The sequence below is a fragment of the Neophocaena asiaeorientalis genome, unplaced genomic scaffold (genome assembly GCF_003031525.2).
Source record: "Neophocaena asiaeorientalis asiaeorientalis breed wild unplaced genomic scaffold, Neophocaena_asiaeorientalis_V1.1 scaffold648, whole genome shotgun sequence".
NCBI classification, from domain to species: Eukaryota; Metazoa; Chordata; class Mammalia; order Artiodactyla; family Phocoenidae; genus Neophocaena; species Neophocaena asiaeorientalis.
The window spans coordinates 3870857-3886881 of record NW_020172781.1 but is presented as its reverse complement, the minus strand read 5'-3'; the positions used below and the strand labels follow the sequence as shown (position 1 = coordinate 3886881).

General features: G+C 41.7%; 1 protein-coding gene across 1 annotated transcript in view; it reads left to right on the top strand.

The window, feature by feature from the left end:
* SPPL3 (signal peptide peptidase like 3) overlaps positions 1-16025 on the top strand; it is a 102161-nt gene that overhangs the window by 83717 nt on the left and 2419 nt on the right. The window contains exons 3-10 of the mRNA XM_024741519.1: positions 51-139; positions 7115-7234; positions 8007-8085; positions 8995-9107; positions 13158-13264; positions 13748-13911; positions 14658-14857; positions 15902-16011. Of these exons, the coding sequence (XP_024597287.1) occupies positions 51-139; positions 7115-7234; positions 8007-8085; positions 8995-9107; positions 13158-13264; positions 13748-13911; positions 14658-14857; positions 15902-16011 (982 nt within the window). The remainder of the gene's footprint in view (positions 1-50; positions 140-7114; positions 7235-8006; positions 8086-8994; positions 9108-13157; positions 13265-13747; positions 13912-14657; positions 14858-15901; positions 16012-16025) is intronic.

The window sequence follows — 16025 nt, the reverse complement described above, 5'->3', positions numbered from 1 at the left end:
TCTGCTTCTTAAGTAAAACTAAAACTTACTTATACAATTTTTTCCCACAGGTCCCTTAATATGGACTTTGAAAATCAAGATAAGGAGAAAGACAGTAACAGTTCTTCTGGGTCTTTCAATGGCAACAGCACCAATAATAGTAAGGCATTTTATGACAATTAGCTTTCTACATGTAGTTGTCTTAATTTGATTCTTTCTATAACCCCAGTAGATAATTTACTGGGTTCAAGGATTATGTTTGGTATAATAATAAAATTAAATCTGTATGGTATAATTTGTTAAAGTCTTATGTTCTGAACCTGAATTACGGATTTCTTGTATAGTGCTTTTAATTCATGCCTAAAAGCTTGCTGCCAAGATTTTTTCTTTTTTTTTTTTTGCGGTATGCGGGCCTCTCACTGTTGTGACCTCTCCCACTGCGGAGCGCAGGCTCAGCGGCCATGGCTCACAGGTCCAAGCCGCTCCGTGGCATGTGGGATCCTCCTGGAACAGGGCACGAACCCGTGTCCCCTGCATTGGCAGGCGGACTCTCAACCACTGCGTCACCAGGGAAGCCCTATTTTCTTTTTTTAAATAAATTTATTTTACTTTATTTATTGTTTTTGGCTGCATTGGGTCTTCGTTGCTGTGTGCGGGCTTTCTCCCGTTGTGGCGAGCGGGGGCTACTCTTGGTTGCGGTGCGGTGGCTTCTCTTGTTGCGGAGTGTGGGCTCTAGGCACACAGGCTTCAGTAGTTGTGGTTGCGGGCTCTATAGCACAGGCTCAGTAGTTGTGGCACACGGGCTTAGGTGCTCCGTGGCATGTGGGATCTTCCCGGGCCAGGGCTTGAACCCGTGTCCCCTGCATTGGCAGACAGATTCCCAACCACTGCGCCACCAGGGAAGCCCTCTTTATTTTCTTAAAGACGAACAGGATAGATGGGTATCTGCCTGCTTATAACTTCATTTAAATCCTTTGGTGAGGTTGATAATTTTGTAGGTGTTGATCATAAATTCATTTAGTGATTCTTAAAGATAGCTACTTGAAGTACTTGTAAAACTATTGTATCTTTTCTGATACTTAAGATTTTAAAGAATGTTTGCTTTGAAAAAACAGAAGCGTGCTATATGGCAAGTATTCAGCAGCATTATTCATCATAGCCAAAAAGTAGAAGCAACTGAAAGATCAATAAACTAGTTAATGGATAAACAAAAGATGGTATGTCCATACAATGGAATACTATTCAGCATTAAAAAAAGTTAATTACTGAAATATGCTCCAACATAGATGAACCTCAGAACACTGTTAAGGGCTTCCCTGGTGGCACAGTGGTTAAGAATCCACCTGCCAACGCAGGGGACACAGGTTCGAGCCCTGGTCCAGGAAGATCCCACGTGCCGCGGAGCAACTAAGTCTGTGAGCAACAACTACTGAAGCCTGTGTGCCTAGAGCCCGTGCTCTGAGATGAGAAGCCACCATGATGAGAAGCCCGCGCACCGCAACTAGAGAAAGCCCACACGCAGCAGCAAAGACCCAATGCAACCAAAAATAAAATAAATTAATTTTTAAAAAAATTGTTAAGTAGGCCTCCCCTGGTGGCGCAGTGGTTAAGAACCCGCCTGCCAATGCAGGGGACACGGGTTCGAGCCCTGGTCCAGGAAGACCCCACATGCCGCAGAGCAACTAAGCCCATGCGCCACAACTACTGAGCCTGCGGTCTAAAGTCTGTGAGCCACAACTACTGAGCCCACGTGCCACAACTAATGAAGCCCGCGCGCCTAGAGCCCGTGCTCTACAACAAGAGAAGCCACCGCAATGAGAGACCTGTGCAGTGCAAGGAAGAGTAGCCCCTGCTCGCCGCAACTAGAAAAAAGAAAGCCCGCGTGCAGCAACAAAGACCCAACGCAGCCAAAAATAACTAACTAAATAAATTAATTTTTTAAAAAATTAAGTAAAAATAGCCAGATAGAAAAACTACATATTGTATGAGTCCATTTATATGAAATTTCCAAAAAGGCAACTATATAGAGACAGAAAACAGATTCGTGGTTGCCTGGGGCAAGGGATGGGAAGGAGAATTAACAGTAAACTGGCATGAGGGATCTTCTTGAGGTGATTACCGGTATCCCCTGCATCGGCAGGCAGACTCTCAACCACTGCGCCACCAGGGAAGCCCTGATGAAGATATTCTGAAACTAGATTATAGTGATGGTTTCACACGTGGTAAACTTACAAAAAAAAAGGATTGAATTGCACACTTAAACTGGGTAACTTTTATGATATGTAAATTGTACTAGAAAATTGGTAATGCTTATTATAGAAAGAGAACTGAATTTAGAAGTAAGGAGACTTGATTTGATAATACTAAGAGATTGATATTGGGTACCTACCATGTGCTTGGCATTTATTAGATATTTTGAAAGATGCGAAAGTACAAGAGCTGGTACTCAAGCTGTCACGGAGGCAGTGTGGCCAAAATACTTCCCAAGGTGTTAAGAAAGTGCAAGACAGAGCAAATACCACTTTCCATGCTATACCTAGAGCAGGTACTTTTTCTCATGGACCCTTACCATAGCCTCAGAATCTACTATCAATAGATCAGAGTAAGCACCAGAGGGAAGTCATTTTGACATCCATGTACAAAGAGAAAAAAGAGAAAGGCAAGCCAAAGTGAGCAACAGTGGGTCAACTTAGTAAGGGACTCTCCTGGAGAAAGTGAATTTGACATGAAACAGTGAACTTGGATTGCTGGAGAGGTTCCTCCAGGTGGGAAGAGCATATAATACAGGCACAGAGGAGGAGAATAAGCGTGACTTGTAGGACAAATCAAGGTCACCGCCTAATAAGGAGGAAAGACTGGAGATCTAACATAAAGTTTAATAGAATATTGATGGAGGATCTTAGAAACTAAATTGAAAAGAGATCACTTAATATCTATTTCATTTTCCCTAGTTATTATAATACCCCATCAACTAAATTATACTTGCCCAATTTTCACTGAGTTAAATGTGTTTCATTGTCCCCAGCAATGTAAAGTGGGCATGACAAATACCCTAAGTAGAATCATTTAAATATAATGAGCCTTTTCTTAAACTTATGACACACACAAAAACTTATGACGCAGATCCTTATATTAAGTAAAATACCATACCAGTAACTTCACAGGAACCAGGTAAAACCCAGTGTCAGTATCCAATTTTAGGGTTAAATTATTACATAGCAGCTTCCCTTCTATCAATAGTTTAAACCAAATCACTACATACACTTGAAACTCCTTTAAATTCCTGTTATATAGCATATATACAAATGATGTACTTAAACCAGATTACAAATCTGTTGTGCATTGCATCACATAAACCTAAAAGAAATCAATAGTATGTGTCTAAGTACCTTTTTATCCTCAAATAAATGGTTAAGTCAGTCTGTGCAGTGGAAGGAATTTACCTGGTAACATCAGTTTTGTATTTCTCATTGTTAATCAGCATCTAAAGAGTAGTTGGTGGTTGTTTAATGGTAATTTCCTTGAATCTACCTCTTGTGCTAAAATTATCCTCAACAAAAGTTATTTCTTCAGTGCCTAATCTGGGCCATGGATACCAAAAAGGATAAGCACAGACCAGGACAGAATGCAGTCCACTTCCACATAATCAGGAAAAACATAAAGAAATGGCCATTGCAGAGAAGGCCAGTACTTGATCATGGAATATGGTATCATTCCAGTTTGAAGGGGTGGCATGGAAAACAGGATGCAGTCATCAAAAATCAAAGAAATAATAATAGCGAGAAAAATGAACAGAAACATGAGATGACGTAAGTGCTGAGGAGATTGAAATGCTTAACAATGAAGATTAACAAGAAGAATTGGGGGGAGTTCTAAGAAAAGGAGGGTATGACTTTAGCGTTAAGATTTTGCCAAGTGTTACGAACTAATTAATGAAGAAGAAAGTAGATAGATGTTTTTTAAAAGTTGCAGTTGCCTACTCCCAAAATACGAATCAAGGAATTTATGAAAAAGACATGAAAATTAGTGAACTACAGCTATGTATAACAGCGTGGATGTTTCTAACAATGTTGAGTGAAAGAAGCCAGACACAAAAAAATACATACTACATAATTCAGTGTATATAGTAAGTTCAGAAAACAGGCAAAATAAATATTAGTATTTTAGGATGCATGCTTGGTAGAAAACAAAGCAAATAAAAAGTACCGTAAAAGCCAGGATATAATAGTAGTTCTCTTTCGGAGAAAGAGAAAGAGCAGTGATTGGGAGGGACACAAGAAAGACTTTTGGCCATGGCAAGTTCTCTTTCTTGACCTGGGTGGTATTAGCCATGTGATGATTCAGTGAACTCTACATCTTTGTTTCATGTACTTTTCTGTATGTGTGTTATGTTTTACAGTAAAGACGGTTAGAAAGTGGAGGGGAGGGAGTTCCTTCCAGGTTCTCTCTGATTTTCCCTAACCTTGTTCTAACTCCCATCTTATCCCTGAATCTGCCCCAGGAAACCTATATAGAAAATTTCCCCTTCTGGCCCACCACTCCTTCATCTAATTAGCATTAAGAGGGTTTAAACAACAATAACAAAAACAACCCCCCCCCACCTCCAATTATCTGATACCTTGAAGTTCTTTACTAGGCTTCCCCTATAATTTATTTGAACTGTGAAGACTAATGGAGATGTACAGTTAGAATTCTCTTCATTAATAGAGAAACACATCTTAATCTCCCTACCTAGACTGCAAACCCCATAAGCTCTGGAAATGAGTTTAAAAAAAAACATCCTTGCTTCTCTCATGGAGGTGCAAAATCAGTAACTTTCATAAACAGTTATCAGTACTACATTGGTGTATTGCTCTGCAACCTGTTCACTAAATACAAAAAATAATGTCTCTGTACATAATTTTTAATTCCCTCATCATGCCTATTTCTTATGTTGATTTTGCCTTTAAAGGTAAAGCCACTGCAGTTGAGTAAGTCCGCCCAATTATGGCTGCTCTCTTTTGCTTTTGCTCTGTTTTGTTTTGTCACTGGAGTTTGGCTAAAATTTCTAATTAATTAGCTCCTTCCCCTTCAGGACCATTATTTCTAGACCTTTAGGAAGTGCAGTATTAAAGTTGTGTACATTATTTTTGGTAACATATTGTAAGCAACTAAAGGAGCTTCACTTGCCCTGTGACATTGCTGTTTGATAGACTCTCTTGGGCAGTCCTTCTGTAAAACTAATGGAAATAACGTCTAATACTTACTGGTTTAAAATCTGTGCTTTCAAAAAACAAAAATCTGTGCAGTCTATCTAATATTCTAGAAAGGTTCTTTGTATTCTGTTTCGCATTTTAATTGCAGACTGAACTTGGAAAATTTAGATTGATTATAAACAAATACTTCTCATATGCCTGCCTTAGTAAACAGTCTTTGTTCTAGCCAGTCATTTGATTTTTTTCCTTCTCATATTTTAAACCAGTATAATTAATCTGTAGACTATATGATGCTTTGTTTTACAGAAGGAGGGGATGTGGGTGTGTATTTTCAGATTTATAGATTTTTTTAAAAAGATTTGTTTCTTATATAACAAATAATCATTTATTTGAGAAAACGTTATTTTCTTTTGTGAAAGTCATCTGAAATCTAGCTTCCTCAAGTAGTTCTTTGAACTATTGTAGAGCACTCAAATAAAAAAAAACTAGATGAAATTTAGTTAGAGATTTCATAGAGTTTTGCCTTACAGATGCCCATAAGACTTTAAGATATGCACCCCCCTCCAAAAAAAAAAAAAAAAAAAACAACCTATCCATGGGCCAAGATGAATGGGTTTGACTGCAGTTCAGACTCTTCTCCAGATCATTTCTGTTTGTCTTGACACATGGCTCACTCTTCTGAAATTGAATTGCCCTATTCCTTAGTGAATTATTTGACTCATCTACCTAGCCAATAAGAAGCAATTTTGTTTTTTAGAAATATTTAATATTCATTTCACAAAAATCCCTAAATAGCTTTCTTGAGGACAGGTAAATTTGAATACTGATGAGCAGTTTTTGTTTTTAATTTATTTATTAGTTTTTGGCTGCATTGGGTCTTCGTTGATGCGCGCAGGCTTTCTCTAGCTGTGGCGAGCAGGGACTATTCTTCGTTTCAGTGCGCGAGCCTCTCATTGTGGTGGCTTCTCTTGTTGGGAAGCATGGGCCCTAAGCGTGCAGGCTTCAGTAGTTGTGGCACGTGGGGTCAGTAGTTGTGGCTCACAGGCTCTAGAGCGCAGGCTCAGTAGTTGTGGTGCACGGTCTTAGTTGCTCCGCGGCATGTGGGATCTTCCCGGACCAGAGCTCGAACCCGCGTCCCCTGCACTGGTAGGTGGATTCTTAACCACTGTGCCACCAGGGAAGCCCCCAAAATAAAATCTTGTGGGGAGTTTTTCCTGGACCTACTAACCCTTGAGATTTCAGTTTAGTTGGCTCTGGGGTTGGGCCCGGGCACTGTGATTTTTTTTAAAGCTGTCCAGGTGATTCTAATGAGCAGCCAAGACTTGAGAACCACTGTGCTAAATCCTGCTCTATCCCAAGAGCTTCTGGTTCCCCCATTTATCTCCTATTTACTCTTTAAAATGTTCCCACAAAGAAATGTTTTTGATTTACTGTTTCCAGATATGTCTTGTTCTTCCCCCCTCCCCCACCAAAGTCAGTCCTCAACTGTTAGCAACAATGGGGAAGAATGAACATGAGTACATTAAATCCACAGATGATGAGAAATTATTTTAGTCAGGGAGTTTAAACCACCTCTTTTACCAAACCTATATATACAGGACCACAGATGTACTCAAATTGACTAAAATGAATTTTTACTGCCTCTTAATGTTCTTGTTTGCTGTTTGTTTGTTTTGGCACCCTGTCATCCAGATGGTAGCACCAGGAGGTAGAAAGTCAATTCAACAAGTATTTCTTGGGCACCTACTATAATAAAGGCACTATGAGGACAGCAAGGAGCTCACAGTCTCACTGGGAAGGAGAGAATCCAAGGGCCTAGATAATCTATATTTTATATACTAATCCCTAGAACTGTCTGCATTTTATAGTTAATGTATCTGAAGTACATGGGCACAGTGTCTATTAGGTAAGTCGTTGATATGTCCCTTTTTCTCTTTCAGGTATCCAAACTATTGACTCTACCCAGGCCCTGTTCCTTCCGATTGGAGCATCTGTCTCTCTCCTAGTAATGTTCTTCTTCTTTGACTCAGTTCAAGTAGTTTTTACAATATGTACAGCAGGTAAATGAGTTCCTCTGTCTGATCTTAACATTAAGCTGAAAGGAAATTTTTAAGCTTTTTTAAAATCATCATTCAAAAATTAAGATTTATACACTGCGCCGTGCAAGTTTTTCTTCATAAGTCTGGCTTTTTCTCCCGCACCTCCTCCTTGGACCGCTTGATACCTGTATCATCAGTTCAGTCCTGCAAGATACTTGATACCTGTATCATCCATTCAGACCTGCCAACCCAATCTGAATGAAAGGCCAGGGGTTGAAAACTCATGAGCTTTGTGGCACCAGAGCAGAATTGCTTTGGCTGTGGCTCCTTGTCTGCTAGGTTACCAGAAAGTCCAGTTTGGTAGAGTAGTCATGGGCAACCCCTACCCATGTTTCTGCCGATAGAAACACTCATAGCTAATCACAGCAGTTCAACTGTCAGCTATCTGATCAGTTTTCAAGCTGAGCGATGATGGACACGTGTGAAACATCAAAATGCTAGACTTGTTAGATCATACCCTGGCCCGCTGTTTATCATTTCTTGTTGAGATAGGTGAGAAAGAGAAAACCTACCAATGCTACCCCTACTTCAAATCAGGTAATCTTTTTTTAAGAGGTTGTCTGTGCGGTGCTAAAGAAAGATACTTTTCTTCTCTAGTTAATTAATACTATTGTATGCACTTGTCGAGAAAAGTATTCTGGGCAATGATTGTCTCCGTAAGTCATGCCATTTTTCTTATGCTTAGTAAAATAATAAACAACAAAAAAATTAACCATACGTTTTCTTTCTCTAGTTCTTGCAACGATAGCTTTTGCTTTTCTTCTTCTCCCGATGTGCCAGTATTTAACAAGACCCTGTTCACCTCAGAACAAGTAAGGACTTGGGATTTTCCTCTAAATTGTAAACTTGTATATGTATGTTTTTGTCTCATACTTGATAGCAGTATTAGGGGTCTAAATTTTTGGTATTGACTGAAGCACACAAATGCCAGCAGACTGGAAAGTGAAATGTTTGAGTTTTTTAAAACTGTAAGATAGTACTTCTTTTTGCACCTTTTCGTAGCAGAGGAAATGTAAACCTTAGGAAGTCAGAGTCACTGTAATATGCTTCCTTGCTTTGCTTATATTGAAAGATGAGTTTTCTTTTGAAGCAACGTTTTCATTCCTTTACTAGTTAATGGAATATGAAAATAGTGCTTGACTCAAAGATTCTTTGCCTTTCGTCTTTGATGACCTAGAATATATACCAGCCACTTGGGTTTAATCCCAGTGTTCACAGTTTAGCTCCTAAAGCCGTTGCTCCATGGAAACAAAATGCTGTGCTAATGAAGAATGCTGTATGCACTTAGGAAATCAGTCACTTGGGGCGGCTGATTTTCCCAGGAATTAGTGATAACCATAGAAGTACCATCTTAATTTTATTCATCTTTGCTTAATGAATTGAATTGTTGACTTTCTTCATTTTGTTTTCCTCCTAAGAATTAGAATTTCCCCTACATTTAGATTTTCTAAAGATTGATATTATCACTTTAAACTTCTCAATACCCATCCCATGTTGATAACTTGGGATAAAAAGTACATTATCTAATGGATGCAGAAGTATAATTCCTTTGAACTTTCTGTAGTTTTTTCCAAAGAGATTTGGGTATTTTGGATTTCTGGGTATCTAGGTATTGCCTACTATTTTAATCTGGCCATCACAAATTCTGATAATGAAGAACCAAAGGAGAGTTTGATTATTGAATATAATTTATTGTCCAATACATGTTGTGTATTTTCCAGGATTTCCTTTGGTTGTTGTGGGCGTTTCACTGCTGCTGAATTACTATCATTCTCTCTGTCTGTCATGCTTGTCCTCATCTGGGTTCTCACTGGCCATTGGCTTCTCATGGATGGTAAGTAACTACTATGTGACAAGTTGAAATTTTAATATCATTTATGGTTAAATTTGTCCTCTCTTCCTCTACTTTCTGTGTTTTAGTAGTGGTACCTCTGATTACCATGAAAATTAGGTGTCCAAAGATGGTGTTATGTATCAAATTTTTTATTATTTTTACCTACATTCTTAAGATCTTTTTTAATAACAGCTTTTTGGGGATGTAATTCACATATCATACAATTTACCTATTTAAAGTGTACAATTCGGGGGACTTCCCTGGTGGTGCAGTGGTTAAGAATCCGCCTGCCAATGCAGGGGACTCCGGTTCAAGCCCTGGTCCGGGAAGATCCCACATGTCATGGAGCAGCGAAGCCCGCAAGCCACAGCTGCTGAAGCCCGTGTGCCTAGAGGCTGTGCTCTGCAACAAAGAGAAGCCACCATAGTGAGAAGCCTGCGCACTGCAACGAAGAGTAGCTCCCACTCGCTGCAACTTGAGAAAGCCTGCATGCAGCAATGAAGACCCAGTGCAGCCAAAATTAATTAATTAACTTATTTTAAAAAAATAAAGTGTACGATTCGGTGGTTTTTAGCATATTTGCAGAGTTGTGCAACCTACACTACAATCACTTTGGGTTTTTTTTGTTTTTTTAATTGTTTTTTTTTTTTTACTTTTGGCTGCATTGGGTCTTCGTTGCTGAGTGGGGGCTACTCTTCATTGCAGTGCGCAGGCTTCTCATTGCGGTGGCTTCTCTTGTTGCAGAACACAGGCTCTAGGCACGTGGGCTTCAGTAGTTGTGGCACGTGGGCTCAGTAGTTGTGGCTCATGGGCTCTAGAGCACAGGCTAAGTAGTTGTGGCGCACGGGCTTAGTTGCTCTGCGGCATGTGGGATCTTCCTGGACCAGGGCTCAAACCCATGTCCCGTGCATTGGCAGGTGGCTTCTTAACCACTGTGCCCCCAGGGAAGTCCCTGGTTTGTTTTATTGTTTGTTTGTTTTTTAAATTCATTTCGGTTGCGCTCGGTCTTAGTTGCGGCTCACTGGCGCCTCAGTTGTGGCATGTGAACTCTTGGTTGCGGCATGCATGTGGGATATAGTTCCCTGACCAGGGATTGAACCTGGGCCCCCTACATTGGGAACACGGAGTCTTATCCTCTGCGCCACCAGGGATGTCCCCTACAATCAGTTTTAGAGCATCTTCACACCCACCCTCCAAAACCCACACCCAGTAGCAGTCACTTCCCCGTTCCCCCCACCCCAGCCCCAGGCATCCACTAATCTACTTTCTATCTCTGTGAATTTGCCTCTTGTGGACATTTTGCATAAATAAAATTACATATGACCTTTTGTGTCTGCCTTCTTTCACTCAGCATAATGTTTTCAAGGTTCATCCATGTTGTAACTTGTATCAGTACTCCATTCCTTTTTATGGCCAAATACTGTTTAATTGTATAGATGCATCAATTTTATTTATCCGTTCATCAGTTGTTTCCACTTTTTTGGCTATTGTGAATAATGCTGCTGTGAAAATTGGAATACAAATTTTTGTGTAGACGATACTTTCTTAATATAAATGGAATTATACTGTAATATAATATCCATATTATATATAAATATATGTGGAATATATAATGTATGTCATATAATATGTTGTATATGATAGAGATTTCTTTTGTGTAATAATATAAATACATGTCTATATCATTTTATAAAGGTACTAATAGCTAACATTTATTGAGTGCTTTTTATGCATTGGGCACTCTGCTGGGTGTTTTACATGGACTTTCTCATGTAATCCTGAATACAGCTCTTTGAAGTAGGTACTAGTATTGTTCTTATTTTACAGAAGAGGAAACAGGTTCTGAGAAGTGACTAACCACAGTCACAGAACTCCTGTGTATATTTCATACTTACTATCAAAACATCTTGATAGTTGTTTTGATAGAAGGACATTTCTCAAAGTCCACCATTATTCTTCTGTTCTCTCCCTTAAGACATTGTTCGACTTTTATTTAAGACCCTGTAACCATCTCCACTTATTTTTTCATTCAGTCCTTATTACTTCTCTTATTTTCATAGTTTGCTTTACTAATCGCATGAAATTTTATCTAACTGCTCTGCCCCACAAAGTCTGTTCACCTTTTCCTTTCTTGGTGTTTCAGAAGGGAAGGAAGCTGAAACACGGAAGTCAATTTTATACTGTTTGTAACACTATCTAAAGAATTTTTTTAAGGGAGGAATTTGGAAAGCAGAGATTATGGGTATGGATCACACTTTTTCCTGTTACCCATTCCAAGCAACCATGAGGCTAATCCAGACCTTGGAACAGAGCTCTTTGGAGGCAGTGCCACGTCTGAGGGGCTCCTCTCCTCTCCAGGCACTGTGTCCCTGGCAGCTCTGAGGACGGCTCAGCTACAGTGGTGCTGTCATTGAGTGTTCAGGGAGGCTCCCCAAACCCTTACTGGCCTTAACTTTTATATCGTTTTCTGTCATTGTTGCTACTTCCCAATGTCTACTTGTCCAAGGATCTCTTACCAGTTTACACTAGTTACATTGCCCTTGTGACCAAGCTTAGTTTTCCCTCAAAAAAAAAACAAAAAACGGAGAGAGTCTTTGAGCTTTTTAGTTGTTTGTTTCTCAGATTGGTATTTGATGTGTGTTTGACTTGTTTTCTGCTATTAACAGAAAAGATAGCTTTCTAGCACGTGACTGTAACATTCTGAAATATGTTCTTCTGAAAACAGAATGATAAATGTGGTTATTTTAAAGGGCAAGGCATGAAGTATGTTTTCAGAGTTATACCAAGAAGCATTAATATTAAGAAAATACTTCAGAGTTTTTTGAACTAAATCTATAATTTTTTATCTACTCAGTTTCATCTTACAAATTAATCTTTTAAATTTGGGAAGACTTGAAAGAATTTGACCAGTAAGTGGTGTGGTATGTTTGCAAAAGCTGATGAATGAAGAAAAAGAGAGGCAAACTGGATGAATAGTTGAGCGTGTGTTTCAGGGATGTGACATGGCTGGTGGCACTGTTCAGTTGGGGGTGGGAGTGATTCTCATTCAACGTGCTTGTATTAAGAACCTTCTCTGAAGTAGTCAGATGGGATGCATGCTGCCTCTTCAAACATGGAGTACGGTGGGGAGACTTGGTGGGCATGATTGGAAAAAGGTTATCGCTCAACTTAGAGAGAAGGAGTAGGTGGAGGCATAGGAGCAAAAGAAGAGGCTTGAGGCCAAGCGCGTGTGTTGCAGCGCCATTCTGTGTGAGTTATGCCTTTACAGTCGGACTTGATTCATCAGAGAGTAGGGGACCTCGTGATTTAAGGCAGGGAATGATGTGAACTGATTTTTGACAATGGCAGTGAAGAGTAAGTGGGGGAGAGAGACAGAAAATGGGAAAGGATACACACATCACACTAGGAAGTATGGGAATCGTGACCGAGGTGTGCCGTGACAGTCTAGAGGAGCACCCCAGGGTGGTTGCAGCCTGAGTGTGCGTGATGAAGGTTACGATAAGATGAAAAGGAACCCAGAGTTTCTTGTTTGGAAGATTAGGGATAGAATGACATTGTGTGGAGTCATGGAGAATCCTGTCATTGAGCAGTTCTGAGTTGTTGTGTTTAGTTTAGACCCAGGTGGGGAGGATGAGCATAAAATGAGTGGCTGGAACAGTGTCCTTAAGTAAGTGAAAAAGATGTGATCCAGGGTGTGCATTGGCTTTAAAGGAGCAAGGGCGATGCATCTGAAGTAATGGGGGGAGGCAGGAGATGAGAGCTGGGAGGCCGGAACTGAGCTTGGCTTAGAGCTTTAGCATTCAGAACAGTCCCCTGGGTCTTAGTTGAGCACCATCTATAGCATGAGAAAAGGGATTTCCCCAAATACGAGCAGGTCACAGTGGGCTAACGGTGGGCACTTTGCACTAGTAGGGTGTAAACATCTTAGACTGGGGTTTAGGGCTGCCTGATTTTTTGAGGGACTTACAAACTCTGTTACGTTTATGAGCTGAATAGCTTGTGGAGAGAAGCTGAGCCTGTGCTCCACACTGACTGCTGTCTCCTCCCCAGCCCTGGCCATGGGTCTCTGTGTCGCTATGATCGCCTTCGTCCGCCTGCCCAGCCTCAAGGTCTCCTGCCTGCTTCTCTCAGGGCTTTTAATCTACGATGTCTTTTGGGTGAGTGTCTGTTTCCCCAAAGCTGCTGCTCTCCTTTGTGTTTAATTGGAACATTCACTCCGGAAAATTTTTAACTCTAAATATCCAAAGTTTGCTTGCCAGAGTACCTCCTGTCTGAGACCACTCCGGCCTGCACTGTACCTGTTAAAAGGTGAGCAGGCAGCTTTCCGTGCCTGTGTTTGTCGGGACTCGTTACAGTAGAGAGTACACGTGTGACTCTCGGGGTGGAAAAGGGAGCAGGCAGGCTAGGTTCTCTGCCCTGGAGCACTGGCAGCTCTGCTGTAAGGGCTTCCTCTGTGGGTGTGGAGAGGAAAAAATCTGCACGTATACACAGGAGCGAAGATTTTCTTTCTCCTCAAAGCGTGCAGTCTAAAAAGCTTGATGATGCAGTACTGAGACTCTGCTCTTAAGAACAAAGAGGGCTGGTGCTGAGATCGGGGTGCTCCCAGCTCCCTCTGGTAAAGGTGACTCTCCCCTCGGCAGGTGTTTTTCTCTGCCTACATCTTTAATAGCAACGTCATGGTGAAGGTGGCCACACAGCCGGCTGACAATCCCCTTGACGTTCTATCCCGGAAGCTCCACCTGGGGCCCAATGTTGGGCGCGATGTTCCTCGCCTGTCTCTGCCTGGAAAACTGGTCTTCCCCAGGTAAGACTGGCGTGTCGGCCTCATCTCATGATGGTGAGGACACTGCCTTCCTCTGCCCCTCTGTTCCCCGGTTTGTCTGTTGTCATCAGCATTCTGATGCTGGACTGGAAAAGGGTTGTGAGTCATCTCCATTTTACAGATGGGGTCAAGAATTCTGACTTAACTTGCAAAGACTGATCATTAAGTGATACAGGTGCAGCTTTTTAATATTGAATAATGTTATCAAACAACTCTGTGTTACCCCGTTACCATAGTTTAAAGTTGGCTAGAGGGAATCAACGGGAGAATCTGGATCTTTTTTACTTCTGAGGCATTTGTAAAAATGTCTTAATGCTAAAATTATACAGTTCCTGGAACTATAATCTTGGAAAAATTAATGTGCTGCTTTAATCTCCCATGTCTGGTAGTAGTAGGTGCTTATTTGAAGTCTTAGCAGTGAACTTGTGACACATGGTGAGCTGCTTGACATTTCTAGAGGTGGCAGCGCTCAAGCAGATGGCTCCAGGCAGTCACTTAGGCGGTGCTCTCCCGAAGCACTGAGGGTGGGGGCTGAAGACCTCAATCACCAGTACTCTTGTGGCTCTTAATCTCTGAACTCTTAAAAACTAGTGTTGTTAAACCCATAGAGATTGCCATCTACCGTTCAGATAAGTTCTTTGACTTCTTAGAAAGTGAACAGACTTTGCGCAGGAGGAGAAATGGGGTTGTAGAAGGCGGCACCCCTGACATGTGACACTACGTTCCAGCTCCACTGGCAGTCACTTCTCTATGTTGGGCATTGGAGACATCGTGATGCCTGGACTCCTGTTGTGCTTTGTCCTTCGTTATGACAACTACAAAAAGCAAGCCAACGGTGACTCCTGCAGTGCCTCTGGACCCGCCAACATCTCCGGACGCATGCAGAAGGTTTCCTACTTTCACTGCACCCTCATTGGATACTTCGTAGGTAAGAGAACCAGAGAGACTGCATGCAGTCCCCTCTCTGGCTGTCCTCCAACCCCTGGAATTAAATCAGGTCTTCTAGCTGCAGATGCCAGATGAAAGGAAAGCAGTGACTGGTTGCTGTTATAAACAACCACAAAGGAAAAAAAACTGACCCACGAGATGAAAGATGCTCTATGTGTTGGCCAGCAGCCTAGTTCCCTATCCAATAATATGTTTGAAGAACATTGTAGGAAAAGTGTGGTCAGGCCTCAAAGTTGAGAAGACCTACCACACGATGAAATCTTCGGCTTGAGTTTACCGAATGTCATGTTTATTTCCTACTTTATTAGATACTTCCTTTCATCTGCTCTAACATTTCCATAACCTCTGACCTCGGACTCTCCCTCAGCCAGCTTTTCTCTAGCCAGCTCTGATTCGGGCAGACAGGAAGAGACGGTTGTAATTGGGCTAGTAACCTGTTTGTACTCCAACAGCTACGACAGTGAACGGAAAGGAGCACCTTTTTTGCCTCTGTGCCTCCTACTGAAGGAGCACCTCATAGTCCACGGTGCTCTCGTAGGTGTGGGTTCATTGCCACTCAACTCCACTGGCTCTGAGGGGGGCAGGGCAACTGTGGTATCCCCATTAGATGGATGAGCAGGCTGAGGCTCAAGACGTGAAAGGCCTCAGCCAAGGTTATATGGCTGTCATAAGCAGCAGAGTTGAAACTTGAACCCAGGTCTTCTGCCTCCAAGTCTGTCATCATATACCACAGGAGACAGAGGGCGACCAGGTACACTCAGGGCTGAAATGGGGCCTGGAACCAGGGACCTGGGCATGGAGTGGGACTTGGGCTACTCACAGGTCCTTAGAATTCTATGCTTTTAAAAACTGTGCTGCTCCCTGTTTCTTTACCTGCTCAAGCTGGGCATTTCACTCCCCACCATTGGATGGAATGTGTCACATTACAGCTGTACAATCTCAGGACTGTGCCAAGCAGCAGCGGCTCTCCTCTCTCGGGGCTGTCCCCTTGGAGTTATTCACGAATGTTTCTGTCTCCCCGCAGGTCTACTCACTGCTACTGTGGCGTCTCGAATTCACCGAGCAGCCCAGCCCGCCCTTCTCTATTTGGTGCCATTTACCTTATTGCCACTCCTCACGATGGCCTATTTAAAGGTGAGAGAGGCAGT